This window comes from Bos indicus x Bos taurus, chromosome 11 (genome assembly GCF_003369695.1).
Source record: "Bos indicus x Bos taurus breed Angus x Brahman F1 hybrid chromosome 11, Bos_hybrid_MaternalHap_v2.0, whole genome shotgun sequence".
In the NCBI taxonomy this organism is placed as follows: domain Eukaryota; kingdom Metazoa; phylum Chordata; class Mammalia; order Artiodactyla; family Bovidae; genus Bos; species Bos indicus x Bos taurus.
In genome coordinates this window covers 97,724,640-97,743,196 of record NC_040086.1, presented here as the reverse complement: position 1 = coordinate 97,743,196, position 18,557 = coordinate 97,724,640, and the positions used below count along the sequence as shown (strand labels likewise).

The following is an 18,557-nucleotide window of genomic DNA, read 5'->3' as shown; positions in this document are numbered from 1 at the left end:
AGCCACAGGCCAGCACTGTCTCCAGGCTTGGACCACCTCACTCCCTGCCCTTGACTCAAGTTCCTGAAGAGTTGACATGGCCACCAAGCTCTTGGGAAAGGCAAGTCACCCTGGGCCCGTCATGAGCTCAGAAATGGCAGGAATCCTCAGGGCTCTGGACAAGCTGGAAGGGACTAGACTACCAGGCCTTGTCTCGGCCCCAGCACTGCATTATCCTCGCCCATTTTCAGCGCTAATGCCTGCTCACACCCCAGAAAATCCTGGAGGCTGATTCTCAGCCCCTTCCTCGGTTTTTTGCACACCTGAGGAGGGATGAGTTGGCTCCTGGCTGAGCCCCAATTCTGAGACAGGGAAGGAATAGGGCTGTAAGGTCCAAAAAAGTTTGCTCCTTTGGAACACAGTAATGCTCAGTGGGCTTTCCTGGTGGCTCAGATGGTAAGAATCTGTTCAATCCCTAGGTCAGGAAGATCCTCTGGAGAAGCGAGTGGATTCTTGCCTGGAGAATTCCATTGACAGAGGACCCTGGTGGGCTACAGTCCAGTTCAGTTTAGTTCAGTCGCTCAGTCGTACTCTGTGACCCCATGGACTGCAGCACACCAGACACCTCCCTGTCCATTGCCAACTCCTGGAGTTTACTCAAACTCATGTCCACTGAGTCGGTGATGCCATCCAACCGTCTCATCCTCTGTCGTCCCCTTCTGCCTCAATCATTCCCAGCATCAGGGTCTTTTCTAATGAGTCAGTTCTTCGCATCAGGTGGCCAAAGTATTGGAGTTTCAGCTTCAGCATCAGTCCTTTCACTGAATATTCAGGACTGAATTCCTTTAGAATGGACTGGTTGGATCTCCTTGCAATCCAAGGGACTCCCAAGAGTCTTCTCCAACACCACACTTCAAAAGCATCAATTCTTGGGTGTCAGCTTTCTTTATAGTCCAACTCTCACATCCATACATGACCACTGGAAAAACCATAGCCTTGACTAGACGGACCTTTGTTGGCAAAGTAATGTCTCTGCTTTTTAATATGCTCTCTAGGTTGGTCATAACTTTCCTTCCAAGGAGTAAGCGTCTTTTAATTTCATGGCTGTAGTCACCATCTGCAGTGATTTTGGAGCCCCAAAAAAGTCTGTCATTGTTTCCACTGTTTCCCCATCTATTTGCCACGAAGTGATGGGACCAGATGCCATGATCTTAGTTTTCTGAATGTTGAGTTTTAAGCCAACTTTTTCACTCTCCTCTCTCACTTTCATCAAGAGGCTCTTTAGTTCTTTGCTTTCTGCCATAAGGGTGGTGTTATCTGCATATCTGAGGTTATTGATTTTCTCCCAGCAATCTTGATTCCAGCTTGTGCTTCCTCCAGCCCAGCGTTTCTCATGATGTACTCTGCATAGAAGTTAAATAAGCAGGGTGACAATATACCTACTCCTTTCACTATCTGGAACCAGTCTATGAGGTTGCAGAGAATCAGACATGACTAAGGACAACTTTCACTTTTTTTTTCCATGCTAAGTGAAAAATCAGTATATAAAATAAATGATGGGGGGAAAATGTTCCTCTCAGCTTTGCGATGGGCTCAGACAACCCAAGCAGACAGATGCTGCCAGCAGGAGCAAGCCATGACTGGTTCAGACCCCATCTTTGCATGGCCCTGCCCCCCTCCCCAGGAGAAGGCAATGGCACCCCACTCCAGTACTCTTGCCTGGAAAATCCCATGGATGGAGGAGCCTGGTGGGCTGCCGTCCATGGGGTCCTGAACAGTCAGACACGACTGAGTGACTTCACTTTCACTTTTCACTTTCATGCATTGGAGAAGGAAATGGCAACCCACTCCAGTGTTCTTGCCTGGAGAATCCCAGGGACGGGGGAGCCTGGTGGGCTGTCGTCTATGGGGTTGCACAGAGTCAGACATGACTGAAGTGACTTAGCAGCAGCAGCCCCCCTCCCCTCCAAGTGAAGACAGCGCAGGGAGAGCCTGGCATTGCCAGATGCTATTCTCTGTAGCACTGCAGAAGTCACCAAAATCTTAAAACTGGTTGACTGATTCAAAGCTCCCAGTTGTGCCAAGCCTCATTCTGGGCACTGGGGATACAGACCCTATCCTCAGGGGGCTCACAGTCAAGTGGGCCAGGTCAACAAGTAAATCAGATAATTAAAACGCAGTGATGGGGCTTCCCTGGTGGCTCACTGGTAAAGAATCCACCTGCCAGTGCAAGAGACATGGTTGGATCCCTGATCCAGGAGGCCCCCACATGCTGCGGAGCAGCTAAGCCCTGTGCACCACAAGTAGAGTCTGTGCTCATAGAACCTGCGAGTCGCAGCTACGGAAGCCCGCATGCCCCAGAGCCCGTGCTCTGCAACGAAGAAGCCACGGCAATAAAAGGCTCTGTACAGCAACTAGAGAAAAGCCCTCGCAGTAACGAAGACCCAGCGCAGCCAAAAGTAAATAAAATTTAAAAAACAGAAACGCAGTGACAAGCGTCTTCCTGGTGATGCACTTGGGGCTGTGAAGCACAGAGGAAGGGACTCCGGCTCCTCCTTCTCCTCCCACCCTAGGCCGGTCCTTGAACTTTTTACCTTACCCTCAACAGACACGTTCGGGCCTCGGGACCAGGAAGTAGCGCCCTCGGGTGCTGGAGTCAGCTATACACCACTGACTCAGACTGTGATCTGAAAAGTTCTCGCCCCTCTCTTGAGCCTCCTTTTCCCCACCTGAAACACGGGACTTCTGACCACTCACCCCTATTCTGTTCTGGCTTTAGGACTCTGGGATATTGAGATATGGGCTTTTTTTTTTTTCTCGGGCGAGTTCGACAGGACCGAGCCCACAAGGGCCAAGCCAGTCTAGGTTCCTCAATTCGATCTCACTGCCCAGAGATTCGGGAACGCGTCACAGAATGTCCTCGAGAAACTACATTTCCCGACATGCAAAGAGGAGGCGGTGCCCGCCCGTCTCCGGCGACGCGGTCCCGGTCCAGCCTGAGGACTACGACTCCCGGCGTGCCCCGCGGCCCAAGGCCGGAAGGGCCCGGATCCGGAACCAGATGGGGCTTGCGTCTCCAGTACCTGAAGCGCCAGGGAAATGGTGAGCGTGAGGCCGAATGTCGGCAAAGGGGGCGTCTGGAGGGTGGGGTCCTGCGTCTGCTCAGGAGCTGGGGCTTGAGCACTCGGAGCCGGTATCGTTCTCCTGCCGTCTCATCGTACGAGTGATAGACTTTGGCCCGGTACTCTCTCTCCCGACCTAGAAAAGATACCTAGTCAGCCACGTCACATATAGTCAGCTGAGTAAATGGACGTGATCGGGCCGCAACGACTACCCCCTCCTTCCCAAATGGAGGATCTTTTCCTCAGTTGAATCCTCCCTTTTCTGCAGGCCACGGGAACAGACCAAGTGGTGGGCCTCGGCCTCGTCGCCCTTAGCCTGATCATCTTCACTTATTACACCGCCTGGGTAATTCTCTTGGTATGTGCGCTTCCCCGCCCTCTCTTACCTCCCATCCCTGGATCTCGAAGCCAACTCCTCACATCATTTTAGCAGGCACTGTGCTAGGTGCTGTCACTGCATATCTCACGAAAGCTCCAGGACAGCACTATGAGGAAGATGGTAACAGGTGTCCCTATTTTATAGACGAGGAAGCAGAAGCTCAAGGGAAGGCTCGGGGTGGAATCCTTAACCACTCCACTGCAAAGTCCTGTCCTTGATTTGCTTTGCTTTTGATGGGAGTTCTAGTCTTGGTTATCCTGCGGGCGCTTGGGCATGACAATCCCAGTGGATTTTGTGAGAGTGTTTAGCATTTTTTTTTCCCCGTGGGAAATTTTTTTGGTTACTGCTTTAAAAGTGAAGTGTGTGTTTGGAGGGCAAAATCTTGCAGAAGTCAGTATCCTTTGGAGACAAATGTTAGTAAAGAAAACCTTGGAGTCCTGGTTGGGAATCACTCGAGGATTCCTCATGTCCGCTTTGTCCCTGCTAAGCTGTGAGGGCCTTAGGGCAAGTCCTTTGTCTTCTGTTCCCTGCCAGGTCCCTAGCCCCAACTTTGGGCGAGCACCAGTCAAGTGCCCAGTACACAACCATTAGATAACTGAAGGAAGGGAACAAACCAAGGCACCCAGAGTGCTATCATCTTAGAGAAAAGCAAATGCAGTGCTTTGATGGGGTCAACCCCTGAGATGGAGGAGGTGGGCTGTTTGGACTTGGGGAGCTGAGCAGAGCGAGGAACACTCACTAGAGCTCTGCCTTTGATGCCAGCCATTCATCGACAGTCAGCATGTCATCCACAAGTATTTCCTGCCCCGAGCCTATGCCATTGCTATCCCACTGGCCGCCGGCCTCCTGCTGCTCCTGTTTGTGGGTAAGTTCCCTCAACCCTGGACAGGGTGTCTTGTGGACCCCATGACCCCCTCCCAACCCCATACATGCTGCTACACTTCATCACTCACTGTACATCTGCTTGAGGCTCCTTACCCCCAGCTCACGTCCTGGGGTTTCCCTGTTCATTCTTCAGGGCTGTCAGTCAGTCTTCCCAATGCCTCAGGCTCACTGGAATCTAATGGGATGTCTCCCTCTTTCTTGCTCCCTCCACCACCACCACCACCGCTCTGCTCACACCTCCATCACCTCTCACCCCCTTGTCACCCTGGTTCATGATCCCTGCATCTCTGTCTCCCAGGGTAAGCGTGTGGGCCTTATAGAGGCAGGGACTGTGGCTTTGTCATTTTTATGCCCTCACCCCAAGCACAAGCTGTGGCACTGAGTTGGTGCTCAAGAAAGTGGTTTGGATAAATCAACAATTAGGTGTCTGGAGGATGGGGTGGGTGGATGATGGATGCTGAGTGGGTGGGTGGTTAGGTAGATGGACAGGTGGTCGGGTAAGTAGGTAGATAGTTGGGTAGATCTTATTCCCTGTAGAATCAGAAACACTAAACTCAGAAAATTGCCTTTGATAGTCACTCAGCTGATGTTTCGGAGAAGGCAGTGGCACCGCACTCCAGTACTCTTACCTGGAAAATCCCACGGATGGAGGAGCCTGGTGGGCTGCAGTCCATGGGGTCACTAAGAGTCGGACACGACTGAAGTGACTTAGCAGCAGCAGCAGCAGCTGATGTTTGTTGAATGAATGCAGGCAGAAGTGTAGCTTGATGAACGATTAGGGAAATGGCCTCCAGGGCGTGGCCTGGAGGGCGGTTGGGTAGCTGCTTGGCCCCCTGTGTGGGTCACTGCCATGCTTGGGTCCTGCTCTGGCCTCCCTGGGCTCCCCTTGTGACTCAGCTGGTAAAGAATCCGCCTGCAGTGTGGGAGACCTGGGTTCAATCCCTGGGTTGGGAAGATCCCCTGGAGAAGCACTCCAGTATTCTGGCCTGGAGAATTCCATGGACTGTGTAACCCATGGGGTCACAAAGAGTCAGACACAACTGAGCGACTTTCACTTCACTTTCTGACCTTCCAGCAGTCCTGAGCCAGGATCTTAGCTGCCTTTTTTGGTCTGTGTATTCCAGGTATATTCATCACCTACGTGATGCTGAAGAACCAGAACGATACCAAAAAGACTCAGTGAAGGCCCAGCAGGAATGAGGCTGCTGGCCCCGTCTCTGCTTCTTCTCCAGGGCAGACCCAACAAGGGTGCCCACAGGACCCATTCAGGCACTGAGGCCCCGTCAAGCCTGATTGCCCTGCAGACACCCCTGTGGGATGGAAGCTGTTCAGGACTCACCCCTGGCTGACCAGGGCCCCTGCTCCTCCTTCCAGAAGCCAGGGAGGAGAAGTACCTGGAAGTCTCCATCTCACCCCCATTCTGGCTCAGGGCCTGCAAGGTGCTGGTCCCTCTCCACATACACACACACCTCACCTTGACTCCCTCTCATTTTTCCCGCTGGGTTCTACACTTGCCTCAGTTTCCTTCTTGTCACATGATGGTGTTGGACTTGGCAGGTTCTGGGACATCACGTGACCTCTCCCCACATGTCCTGCTCCTCCACAAAGGCAACCTTCCCAGGTCTGACATAGCCCCAGACCCCACAAGGATTTCTGGACCTGGAGAGCCTAGAGGGAGGCCCAGCCCCCAGCCTCAGGGCTGGCCTGATGGGAGAGCTGAACAATAAACGTCGTTGTCTTCGTCTCAGTGCCGTCCCTGACCCGAGGTGCTCAGGGGCTGGGAGCTGGCCTCTGCATTGGTCTCAGATCAGGAGACACTGGTTTGTGCAGCGAGGGTGCCTTGGGTACCTCCTGGATTATCCCTGTGCTGGACACAGGACAAAGCAGGGGCCAGGACTGGTGTGGATCTGGCCTGGTGCAGCTCACGGCGGGGCAGTCTGGAGGCATGGCCATCTGCCAGACGTCACATCAGCCTTTACCTCGCCTCCACTGTGCCAGCCCAGCCAGTGGGCACTGGTATATTAAGGACCCTCACACCCCTAAAAGCCCAAGCCCATCATCTGTCTCGTACTCAGCAGCCCAAATTAGTGTGGCTCTGAGCAGAGGGCCACTGTGAGCCAGAGCAGGGCTGTTTCCACTGTGTTCCAGTTGACTGGTCCAGGCCTCAGCTCGAGCCCCTGGCAGTCCCACCGTGCCCCTCTGGGCAGCCAGCTCTCCCATTCACAGTGTGAGCCTCCACCCCTCACTTCCTTGGGCACTCTCTTCCTCCAGTTAGCAGAGGTGTCCCACCTGCCTCATTAGAGGAAAGAGCCCAACTGCAGGCACACCTGCCCTGTCCTTACCTATTCCCCTCCCCAACCTCCAGTCCAGGCGGAGCTGCCCTCCTGGACTCTGGGTCCTGTCCTCTCCCACCGCTGTGGCAAGAGCCTGCTATCTGATGATCCCTCTCAGGGGAACAGCCTCTGCTTCTCAACATGGTCCTCCAGTGTTAAATAAATGTGTTATAGGCTCCATATAAGGGACCCTCCATCAACTCATTAACTCCCTCTAGGTCTCTCCCTGTCTTCACAACCAAACTTCCCCAAAGGGTATCCACCTCTGCCCCCTGCGTTTCCTCTCCTCCCACTGTGCTTGGCAGCTTTCCAGGAGGGCTGCACTCAGACCACCAGTGATGTCTGGTCTACATCAGAGGCATGTTCCTTGACCTGCCACATTTGGCCAGTGACATTCCATCCCCCACCCCCACCCCGGGTACATTCTCCTACTTCTGTCTATCATATTCATGCTCCTCTCCTGCCGTGAGAGGGTAGGTTTCTCAGGACTCAGTCACAGGCCTCTTCACCCCACACTCTTAGGGGCGACCTTATCCTCACCCAGGCTTGCTTCCAGCCCAGTTTTCTCCTGAGCCCAAAGGTGTTGGATGTGTGCCAGCTGTCCCCCTGACATCTCCATCAGATGTCACAGACCTTGGCTTTCCTCTTCCACCCCACATCCACCAGACCCAAATCCTATCAATTCTTGCCATTTCCTCCCCCGCCCCAGTCACCTTCCTGATGCAAAGCCAGCATCCTCTGCCCTAAATCACCAAAAGTGTCCTCACTTCTCTCCCCACTCCCGCACAATGGCCCCCTCAAATCCAGCTGCATGACAACCAGTTACCTTTGGAAAACATTTGAGTTTCTTTTTTACTTTTCCTGAGCATCTTTCTCACACATTGCTTCTCTGGGTTCCCATCCCTCTCCTCCCATGGCTGACAAGAGCCTCCGTGCTCCCTTCTGAACTCTCCTCCAGCCATACTGGCCTTCCATTTCCTGGGAGTCACTGAGGTTCTGTGTACATCCTACTTGCACTGGTTCAGCATATACCAGTTTCTCAAACACCAGTTTGTGCCAGGTTACTGAGCCAGGAAAGGAGCCTGCCCTTCCTTGCACTCTGTGGGTGGGGGAAAGGGGGATGTAATAAGTAAATGAACAAGACAGTCTCTGACAGTGTTAAGCATGATGAAGAAAATAAAAGTGATGTGATCATGACTGAGGGGCGGGGACACTCAGAGTAGGGCAAGGTGATAAGGAATAAAGCAAATCGGGTGTGTGTGGGGGCAGGGGCGGGGGTGGCTACTTCAGGCTGAAGGAACAGCACCTGCAAATGCCTGGAGGTTTGAAAGAGGGTCCAGAGTCCCTGTGGAAGGTGCAAGGAGAGTGAGTTGAGAGGAGTCTTAAGAGTAGGCAGACAGGCCTGGGGCCGTACTGGGAGGTTTGGACTGTTTCAGTGCCTTGGGAAGCCACTGGAGGCTTTGAGCACGACAGTGACATCATCCGATTTATGCTTTTAAAAGCTCACGCAGGCAGCTGTGTTCCTCTCACCCTAAAATCTGCCCTCCCCAGCGCCCCCGCCCCCCGCCCCACCACACACCCCGGCCTACACTGCTCCTGGCCCATAGTGAGTGTTCAAAAAACTGTTGAATGAATACATGTCCCTGACTTCCTGTGTGACCTGGAGGTAGTCACTTTTCTCACTGGACCTCAGTTTCCTTACCCGAAATACGGTCTGTGGGATTTTCATGCCAGAGTGGGTGGGCGGGACTGGATTTAGGTTATCGGCCTCCCGAACTCCCGGAGATCTGAGTCTCCCACACTCAGAAGGGAATGGGGGGTGGGGGTCTTCATGCCGCAGAGACCCTAACCAACGCGCGGCGGCCCCGCCCCGCCTGGACCGCTGTCCGAAGGATGCTGCAGCCCCGGAGGCGGGACCCGCAGGCAATCCCCGGGGCTCCCTTTCGGATTGGGTGCAGCCGTGACCGGCACCGCTCGATTGGTCGATCCAGAAGGAGGGGCGGGGCCCGGCTCATGCTGCGGGGCTACCCGGTAGCCGGGGACGCGGCCGGGGCCCGGGAAGCTGCTGCGGGGGCGATGGCCGCGCCGAGCCCGGGGCCCCGCGAGGTAGGTGCAGACCCGAGAGAGGACAGGAAAGGAAAGGGTTGGAGAGCAGGGGCCGGGTCTCCCCACCCTGTAAGGGGCGGACACATCCCCATCCAAACCCAGAAGGGGTCCTGCACTTGGGCGGGACTGGGACACGCCCCACATGGGGCTGCTGGTCTGAAGTGGGGAGTCCAGCGGGTTTTCCACTAGAACTTGCTTGGTTTCTTCATTGTAAAATGGAGACAATAATAAAAGCGTCTCCTTCATAGGGCGGTTAGGAGGTCAAGCTCTCAGCTAGGGCTGGGCTCGTGGTGGGTGCCTACTGAGGATGGGTCAGAAGCTGTGACCTCAGCTTCGTGGAGACCTGCCGGGCCGGACTGGAGGAATTCGGAGTAGACGAATAGAATAGATGACTTAATCACTGACATCACAGCTCCTACTATAAGGAGATCCTGTGCACGGTGCTCAGACTCACCAGTAACAACAGTTAATACCAGCCCCGAAGGAGGTATTGTATGTAGTTCTCAGTTTACAGACTAGAAAGCGAGGTGCAGAAAGGTTAGGTGATTTACCTGAGGTTACACAGCTAGTGAGAGGCTGCGGAACGAATGCTCCACCCGCTGATAGTAAGAACCATCACTATGAGTGCTGACTGAATGCCAGGCACGGTCCTCTCACAACACGCCGTCGGGTGGGTACCAACCTTTTCTGCATTTTACAACTAAGGGGACTGAGGCAGAGAGATGAGGAGAGAGCTGACAGTGATGTGGGACTCAGACCAGGGTCATTCTCCTGTGGGGTGCTGGCTGCCCCATGCTGACTGCTTCTGGTGCCTCCCACCACAGATCCTGGCCCCCTCCCCAGAGGCTGGACGCAGAGCAGCTGCTTCAAGCTCTGGCCACCGTGGCCTCCTCTGGCGTCTGCGGGACAAGCAGTGTCGCCTGGGACTGTTTGAGATCGGCCCGGGGCACGAGCTGCACCAGGTGATGTGCCTGATGCAGGCGGGGCTGTGGGCTGCCACTCAAGTGTCCATGGACCACCCGCCCACGGTGAGTGGCCAGTTCTCTGCACCTCCACTAACAGCGAGACCAGGCTGATGCCCCGTCCTGCTAATAAATGCAGGGCTGGGGGTCAGAGCAGGCCAGATAGAAGGGGAGGAAGGCCAGGACTCGGTGCAGGGAAGGAGGGACATTTCTGGGCTGAGGCCAGGAAGCCAGAAAGCCCAAGGTGTGTTGAGGGTATGAGGAAGCCCTTGAACCCATGTGGTGGATGTGTGATCTAGGTGAGTGTCTGCCTCTCTTTAGGCCTCAGTGTCTCCATCTGTATAATGGGTGGGAGGGATTGTACTCCTTGGTCTCTGTTGAGAAGGGACCCCACCCCCACCCTACCAGCTCTGCCCATCCTCCCCAGAGCTCTGGCTAGGGCCAGGCTGGCTCAGCAGAAAGGGTCGCCCACTGCAAGCTCAGCACCTGGATGGCCCCGGGTGAGCATGTGTGTCGTTTGTGTGTGTGCACACATGTGCAGTGTGACCCCATCCTAGTGCAGGGACCTGGAGGTCCAGGGAGATGCAGGAGTCCTCTGAATCTCATCACCTGCTGAAAATCTTGCAGGGTTCCCCAATTCTCAGCATGGTCTCAGCGTCCTGCTGGCTCAAGCTCAAGGGCCATCTGTCCAACCTCATTCTCAGTCTACCCCTCCCTTATTCTCTTCAGTCTCGGCCTCTCCTCTTCCCAGTGGCCATCACTGCTGTTCCCCCTGCTATGAGCACCTTGCTCCCCGTCTTCACTACCCCCACATTTCATCTTAGGGGGCACCTCCTCCAGGAAGATTTCTCTGATCCTGCTCCTCCCAGGCTTAGTCTGGCAGGTCCCTAGACTTCAAGGCCACCCCCTTTTACCGGGAGGGCATCCGGCAACACTTTGGCCAGCGTGTGTCTAGGCACATGTGCCAGACTCTAACTCAGAGACTGGTGTGGGGGACTCAGCAGTGAATAAGACACACCTGGGACCTGCCCCGGCTCACTCTTCCCTCCAGCTCTGGGAGGGCTGGCCGTCTCCCTGCTCAACTCAGGCATACCCGGATTAGTCCCCAGCAGCTGGAGGAACCACAATGGGGGGAAGGGGGTGAGGCCGGGTGCCAGACCCTGGGAGACCCTGGGCTGGCAGTGCCGGCTGAGACTTGCCCTGGGCCGCTTTGCTCCTTGCTGCAGGGGCTGCCCACGGAGGAGGATTTTTCTGAAGTCCTGACCCAGGTTCATGAGGTAGGAGGCCCAAGACCGCTGCATGGGAGGGAATGTGTTCAGCTCTCCTCCTCCGTTTCCCCATCAGTTGCAGTGGGAGTGATGGCTTGACCCCCGGGTCTTGCAGAAAGGGTGTGCTTAACCCTGACCCTCCCGCGGGAGGGCCAACTGCACACCCCTGGGCGCCGGGGGACACTCTCGGGGGCTGTTCTTCCTCCTCGCAGGGCTTCGAGCTGGGCACCTTGGCTGGCCCCGTCTTCGCCCGACTGAGGCGCTCCCTGGGGCTGGCCGAGGAGGACTACCAGGCCGCGCTGGGTCCCAGTCGCCCCTACCTGCAGTTCCTCAGCACCTCCAAGAGCAAAGCCAGCTTCTTTCTCTCGTGAGCTGGTGGCAGGGGTGGGGAATGGTGGGGGGAGTGGTGTCTGGCGGTGGGTCGGGGGAGAGGTGCGCTTTAAGAGAGAGAGAATGGCCAAGTTAAGTTGGGTCAGGTCCAGATAGCGGTCCGATGGAGAGGGGTGGAGACAGGAGGCCAGACGGGCGGTGGGGAGGCGGCTCCTGACCGGCCTGGACAGTGACCTCTCCCTCCCGCCCCTCAGCCACGACCAACGCTTCTTCCTGAAGACCCTGCGGAGCCGGGAGGTGCAGGCGCTGCTCGCCCACCTGCCCCGCTACGTGCATCACCTGCAGCGACACCCACACTCACTGCTCGCACGGGTGCTGGGTACGACCTGTCCGGGACTGGGACTGCAGGGAGCGGGGAGGTGTGAGGAGAGAGGGCGAGAAGGGGATGGGTCGGAGAGTGGGAAGGTTCCAGGGTCGGGAGTAGTGGGGGGAGCGTAGGGGATCTGAGTCCGAGCAGGGTGGAGGGCACTGGGCAACAGAGAGGCTGGGGCCAAGTCCAGTGGGGAGGCGGGTCCTAGACAGCAATGTACAGGGGGGCGGGGCCGATGGGAGGGGCCAAGACCTGGGTGGGGCCCAAAGAGGGCGGGATTGGGATTGGACAGTGACAGGAGGAAGATTTGTGGGCCTGTTAGTCGCTCAGTTGGAGAAGTCAATGGCACCCCATTCCAGTAGTCTTGCCTGGAAAATCCCATGGACGGAGGAGCCTGGAAGGCTGCAGTCCATGGGGTCGCTGAGGGTCGGACACGACTGAACGACTTCACTTTCACTTTTCACTTTCATGCACTGGAGAAGGAAACGGCAACCCACTCCAGTGTTCTTGCCTGGAGAATCCCAGGGACGGGGGAGCCTGGTGGGCTGCCGTCTATGGGGTCGCGCAGAGTCGGACACGACTGAAGTGACTTAGCAGTAGTCGCTCAGTAGTGTCTCTCTGCGACCCCATGGGTGGTAGCCCGTCAATCTCCTCTGTCCATGGAATTCTCCAGGCAAGAATACTGGAGTGTGTAGCCATTCCCTTCTCCAGGGGATCTTCCTGACCCACGGCTCGAACCCAAGTCCCCTGCATTGCAGGCAGATTCTTAACCATCGAGCCCCCCATTTGGGGTTAAATCTAGAAACAGGTCAAGTCGGGACACCAGCCTCAAGTTGGGGAAGGGTGGGGTCCGGGGGCGCGGCCTGGAGGCTTGGGATGCGGCAGATCTCGAAGAGGAGGCGTGGCCTGAAACTGGCACTGGACAGGACGTACCCGGGGGGGCTTATCCGAGTTTGCGCCCCTCACCTGACGCCCTCTCCCCTTCCAGGAGTGCACAGTCTGCGGGTGGCTCGGGGAAAGAAGGTGGGTGAGGCCGAGCCGAGTGGACCGGGCCGGAGGGAGGGTGGGAGGCTGAGACCCTGTCTCCTCTCACTCCGTACTCCCGTCCCTAGAAATACTTCATCGTCATGCAGAGCGTCTTCTATCCCGCCGGCCGCATCTCTGAGAGGTGAGTCGGCCTCCCAGCCCCGCCCAGAATGTACCACATGAAGCGCCCACACTCATGGGATAGACAGCGAAAGATCGATCCCAAGATTTCTTGACGGGTCCGAGACCGTGATCCCCACGACCAACGTCTCTTGAGCGCTCAAGAGGCAATGGGTGCTGTGTTGAGTCATTTGCATTCATCATCTTCCTTCCCAGAATATCTCTGAGGAGTAGGTGTCCTTATCATCCCCATTTTGTGGATGAGAAATCGAGGAGGGGAAATCTACATAGCTACTGTGCTAGATGGAGAAGGCAATGGCACACCACTCCAGTACTCTTGCCTGGAAAATCCTATGGACCGAGAAGCCTGGTAGGCTGCAATCCATGGGGTCGCTAAGAGTCGGACACAACTGAGCGACTTCACTTTCACTTTTCACTTTCATGCATTGGAGAAGGAAGTGGCAACCCACTCCAGTGTTCTTGCCTGGAGAATCCCAGGGATGGTGGAGCCTGGTGGGCTGCCGTCTCTGGGGTCACACAGAGTCGGACACGACTGAAGTGACTTAGAAGTGACTTAGCGGCAGCAGCAACTGTGCTAGAAGCAGGGATTCAAACCCAGCCTCTGATTGGACGCGGCCCTCTGAGCCTCCTAGTACCCCCTCCTCTGCCACCAGAGCTCCATATTGGTGCTCCCGCAGGGGCTGCAGACCTCCCACAGGCCCTTGTGGTTCTGCGAGTAGTGTGGGCCCACTCTGTCAGATACCCCAAGGATGACAAGGTACCAAGAGGCAGGCACAGGTAGGGGGAAAGGCTGGACTGGTGTTCAGCCTGAGTTGGAATCCCTGCTCTGCCCTTTAGTCACTGTGTGGTCTTGGGCAAATTGAAAAACCTCTCTGAGGTTTTTTCTTCATCTCTAACAAGGGAACGATAATGGACTGGGGTTGTGCTGAGAATCTGAACAGTCCCCCTGTGGCTGCTCTTGTTTCTTATTACCTTGTGAGCTTTTCCATGTGTCTCAAGTCCGTATAAAGTGGAATTCTGTCTTGTAGCTCAGCTGGTAAAGAATCCACCTGCAATGCGGGAGACCTGGGTTCAATCCCTGAGTTGGGAAGATCCCCTGGAGATGGGAAAGGCTACCCACTCCAGTATTCTGGCCTGGAGAATTCCATGGACAGTCCATGTGGTCGCAGAGTCAGACACGACTGAGCGACTTTCACTTTCACTTTCTGTCTCCCCAACCCCTCACCTCCAGGTATGACATCAAGGGCTGCGAGGTGAGCCGTTGGGTGGAGCCCGCCCCTGAGGGCAGCGTCCTTGTTCTGGTGCTGAAAGACCTCAACTTTCAGGGCAAGACCATCAATCTGGGTGAGCCATAGAGCAGTCACTGCCTGCTCTTCCTCTGTTTAGGGTGAAGTTAGAAGGGTGTCCTTGGCATTATCCTCTGCCCGAGTCATTAACAGCCTAGATTCTGGAGTCAAGTGGAGAATCCTAGCTCCGTGACTCTCTAGCTAGGTGACCAAGGCAAATTACAGATGAGTTTGCCCATCTGTGAATTGGGACAGTAATGTCTCCTGCCCTCCCGGGGCAGGTGCGTGTGGAGCCCGCAGCACCTTGCCCGGCACCCGATGAGCACTCAGGTTGGGGCACTGATGCTCCGGCAGGGCCCCAGAGGAGCTGGTTCCTCCGCCAGATGGAATTGGACACCGCCTTCCTCCGAGAGCTCAACGTACTGGATTACAGCCTTCTGATGGCCTTCCAGCGTCTTCATGAGGATGAGAGGGGTCCAGGCAGTAGCCTTATCTTCCGCACAGCCAGGTGGGCCCCCTAGAGGCAACAGCAAGAATGAGGTGATGAGAGCATGGAAAAGACAGATGGTGTGGTGGGAGAAACAACACAGGCAAAGGTTCAAAGACTGGAAAGTGCAGCATTTGTGTGTTTGTGTGTACGTGTGTGTGGGGGGGGGTGGGGTGGGGGGGGCGGAGGAGGGGAGTGGAGAGCTGGAGAAGCCTGGCCAGCAGGGATAGTGGGCACAGGTGGATCACAGCAGGGGAAAGACCAGGTGAGATCCAGTTGGATGAGGGCTTCAGTGTTGAAGAATCTGCCCATTTTCCAGAAGGGGATGTGGAGTCATTGACGATTTCAGACCTACTTCACTTTTGCCTTAGAAAGAGCCCTTGCCCCCTGACCTGGTCACTCCACTTCGAGGACCCTGAAGTCATCGCCTCTGGCACCATCATCATGGTGCCTTCCTCTGCATGCAATCAATCTCGCATGCTGACAATGAGGTTTTGGTTTTGAGAGGATGGGTTCATTCCCATTTTAGAGATGTGAAAACTGAGCCTCAGAGGGAGGAAATGAAATTGTAGAATGACTTTTGAGGATTCATGTTAGTACTTGGTTAGTTACTTGGCTTTCAGTCCTCCAAGGCCCACTTTTGTAGTTGAACAGAATTACTCAGGGCTACCCTGGCAGTTTGGTGGTAAAGAATCTGCTTGCAGTGCAGGAGAGCTGGATTCAATCCCTGGCCTGGGAAGATCCCCTGGAAAAGGGCGTGGCACCCCACTCCAGTACTCTTGCCTGGAGAATCCCATGGACAAAGGAAGCTAGTAGCCTGCAGTCCATGGGGTCGAAAAGAGTCGGACACGACTGAGCTACTAACACTTTCACTTTCGCTTTTCAGAAATATTTAGGCATTAAGATAGGCCCTTCTTGGAAATAAGAAAGGAAATAAGTTCATTGATTTGTTGGGTGGACAAATGTAAAGTGATGTCCACTCACCCAGCCTCCAGCCCCACTCTTTGGAGGAAGACCTTCCAATGGGTGATCTTGGGCACAACCCAAGGTAATGGCTCCCCATGAAACCTGTGGCTTGGTGGACACATCCTGATCAGGTAGTGGAATGCCCACCATGGGATACAGATTCCCCCAAGTCTGCCTATCCAAGCTAGAGTAAACCCAAGTTTGCATACAGTGGTTGTTATTCTATTGAAGTTTTCCAAGCTGGCTGGTAAATGGCCATAGCCCTGCTTCCACCCAGTTCTGAGCCCCTCATTCAGAACCTACCATCCCCAGGTTAACCCTGCCACTGCAGAAAGTACCAGTATTCTGTCCAGGCTCCCAGACCACTCTGTTCGGATTGGTTGGTGCCTGGGGTGGAAGGGAGCTTTCTTTGATTGGCTTATTTCCCCCCAAGACCTGGGCAGGGCAGGAATAAAACCCCCAGTGACCCCCTGACCCCCTACTCTCCAAGTTGCACCATCACAAGAGGACAAAGTTAGGGAATTGAGCCTTCTCTGGCTTGGATTGTGGGCCCCCGCCAGAGGGATCTTCTGATTTGGAATACAATTTGGGGCAAAAAGACACACATCTGCAAACTTGGGTTGGACCTTTTTCTGCAGGGTTTCAACTCTGCCACTCTAAAACGTTCAGGGTTGGACGACCCCGAACAGCAGTTTTGGAAATACCTGTGTATGGTGTGGTGTGTGCACGCTCAAACTGTCTGACTCTTTGCAACCCCATGGACTGTAGCCCGCCTGGCTCCTCTGTCCATGAAATTTTCCAGGCAAGGATACTGGAGTGGGTTACCATTTCCTTCCAGGGGATCTTCCTGACCCAGAAATCGAACCCGTATCTCCTGCATTGCAGGCAAATTCTTTACTGTTTGGGCCATCAGGGAAGCCCACCCAAATATGGGACTTACCCAAAGTGATGTGGTACTTAAATGTAGAGCCAGAGTCTGTGTGACCCAAGTGCTGGATATCAGCGCTATCCAGTAGAAAGTTAATACTAGCCACACAGGTAGTTTTAAATGTTCTAGTAGCCTCATTTTAAAGAGTAAAAAGAGGGACTTCCCTGGCAGTCCAGTGGTTAAGACTTTGCCTTCTAATTCAGGGAGTGCAGGTTCGATACCTGGTGGGGGAACTAAGATTCCACATGCCTTTAAACAAAAAGCAATAATGTAACAAATTCAACAAAGACTTTAAAAAATCTTAATAAATAAAAAGAAATAGGTAAAAATAATTTTAATAGCATATTTCCCTTACTTCATACATCCAAACTTTGATCCTTGCATCATCTAATCAATGTAAACATTTATATCTTACATTCTTTTTCTCATACTATCTTGGAAATTCAATATTTTTTTTCCTTTTTTTTCAGTATGTATTTTACACTAACCACGCATCTGGGGCCATACGTGGCTAGCTGGTGGCTGCAGAGCATGCAGCTCAGCTTTTAGCCTGTCAATTGCAATTCATTCAGCCGCCCAGTTTATCTGACATCAGGCCAGGGCACACAGGATGGGTGGGGATGACCCAGGGGCAGTCTGGCCCAGGCTGACAGGGTCCATTGACTGGGGGTCCTCGGAGGAGACAGTTACCTCACCCCCCTGTCGGCCCCCAGGTCTATACGAGGGGCGCAGAGCGCCGAGGAGTCGGGAGCCCAGAACCGGCGGCTGCTGCCCGACGCCCCCAACGCCCTACACATCGTGGACGGGCCGGAGCATCGCTATTTCCTAGGCCTGGTGGACCTCACCACGGTCTACGGGCTCCGCAAGCGGCTGGAGCAACTGTGGAAGACGCTGCGCTACCCAGGCCGGACCTTCTCAACCGTCAGCCCGGCTTGCTACGCCCGTCGCCTCTGCCAGTGGGTGGAGGCGCACACCGAGTGACCGGCGCCCAGCCGCTCTCTCCCCGTCTGGACAAATGGGACCACGCCGGGAACGCGGGTTCCAGCCTGGCCCCGGGCAGCGGGTCGGGCTCCCCTCGCCTGCCATTCCTCCGGTTGGCCTCCAGAGGGCGACATCCCCTAACTAATATTATGAACTCATTTTGCTGGGGAATGTTGTGCCTGATTGTGCCAGGGACTCCCCTAACGTGAGATTATTTAATCCTCAAAAAAAGAAAGAAAAAAAAAAGCTATTATTCTTTTTTACAGACCATGAAATGAAGGCTCAGGGGGTGAAGGGACTGAGCAAAATCATTCAGCAATAAATGCGAGAACCAGGACTCAACTATGCCTTTTGAACTCAGGAGCTGTATTCTTATTGATCAGCTCCCACAGTCCTGTCCTCACTGGGGAAGCGGGTGGCTGAAACCTCCAAGTCCAGCCTCTTCGTCGTCCAGATGGGGAAACTGAGGCCCAAAGACTTTAAGGGACTCATGCACGGGTAAGTGGATGAGTCCCAATACCCGCTCCGCCCCCAACCCAGGCTCAAGCAGGACCTACTGGCCTCCCTCTGGGGTGGGCCCCCTATATCCTGCACAGGTGGAAAGAAGTGGGGCATTGGGGGGGGTGCTTCAGCTCTAGGTAACATTAGACTGGGGTCCATTATTGATCTTGAGTAAGTTCTGCCCTCCTCTGGGAGTCACTTTAATCACCTGTGAAATGGGAGCAGAGGTTGGTGGTCAGTCTGAGGGACCTGGACGCACAGACATCACCGGAGCAGAGAAGGAAATTGCCTGCATAGCCCCTGATCATTCCTTCTCCCTCCTCCAGGAAACTTCAGCCCTACCTCTGACCCCAGTCCAGTTCGACCATGCCCAAAGGAGCCCTTCCTCTAGAGCTTCTCTGTGGCCTGGCTGTGTGACCAGGAAAAGGTGCTAAACCTCTCTGTGCCTCAGTGGTCTAATTTTGCAAATGGAAATATTTAACTCATTAAATATTTATTGAGCACCTG

The 18,557-nt window shown here is 54.8% G+C and overlaps 2 protein-coding genes across 3 annotated transcripts; both read left to right on the top strand.

Annotated features, from left to right (window-relative positions):
* Positions 1–2,969: 2,969 nt before the first annotated feature.
* On the top strand, positions 2,970–6,112 carry DPM2 (dolichyl-phosphate mannosyltransferase subunit 2, regulatory). The gene is made up of 4 exons (XM_027556376.1): positions 2,970–3,081; positions 3,370–3,459; positions 4,243–4,345; positions 5,490–6,112. Exons 1-4 carry the CDS (start codon positions 3,079–3,081, stop codon positions 5,546–5,548), a joined length of 255 nt encoding a protein of 84 aa, XP_027412177.1. The 5' UTR covers positions 2,970–3,078; the 3' UTR covers positions 5,549–6,112.
* A 2,166-nt stretch (positions 6,113–8,278) lies between these two features.
* PIP5KL1 (phosphatidylinositol-4-phosphate 5-kinase like 1) lies at positions 8,279–18,557 on the top strand. Of its 2 annotated transcripts, XR_003513505.1 has the most exons (11): positions 8,279–8,804; positions 9,629–9,832; positions 10,993–11,043; positions 11,247–11,401; positions 11,619–11,743; positions 12,723–12,757; positions 12,847–12,902; positions 14,133–14,245; positions 14,542–14,695; positions 17,282–18,047; positions 18,377–18,557. XR_003513505.1 is itself a non-coding variant. In XM_027556375.1 (10 exons), the coding sequence occupies exons 1-10, from the start codon at positions 8,511–8,513 to the stop codon at positions 17,547–17,549; spliced, it is 1,455 nt and encodes a 484-aa protein (XP_027412176.1). In that variant the 5' UTR covers positions 8,279–8,510; the 3' UTR covers positions 17,550–18,557. The 2 variants fall into 2 exon arrangements, 1 of the variants encoding a protein (XP_027412176.1); XM_027556375.1 differs by having other exon boundaries at positions 17,282–18,557.

Coding starts and splice junctions, on each gene's coding strand:
- DPM2 (XM_027556376.1), top strand. Junction 3,460..4,242: donor CCGCCTGGGTAATTCTCTTG/GTATGTGCGCTT, acceptor CTTTGATGCCAG/CCATTCATCGACAGTCAGCA. Junction 4,346..5,489: donor CCTGCTGCTCCTGTTTGTGG/GTAAGTTCCCTC, acceptor TGTGTATTCCAG/GTATATTCATCACCTACGTG.
- PIP5KL1 (XM_027556375.1), top strand. CDS start 8,511: ATGGGGGGTGGGGGTCTTCATGCCGCAGAGACCCTAACCAACGCGCGG. Junction 8,805..9,628: donor CGAGCCCGGGGCCCCGCGAG/GTAGGTGCAGAC, acceptor CTCCCACCACAG/ATCCTGGCCCCCTCCCCAGA. Junction 14,246..14,541: donor GGGCAAGACCATCAATCTGG/GTGAGCCATAGA, acceptor ATGCTCCGGCAG/GGCCCCAGAGGAGCTGGTTC.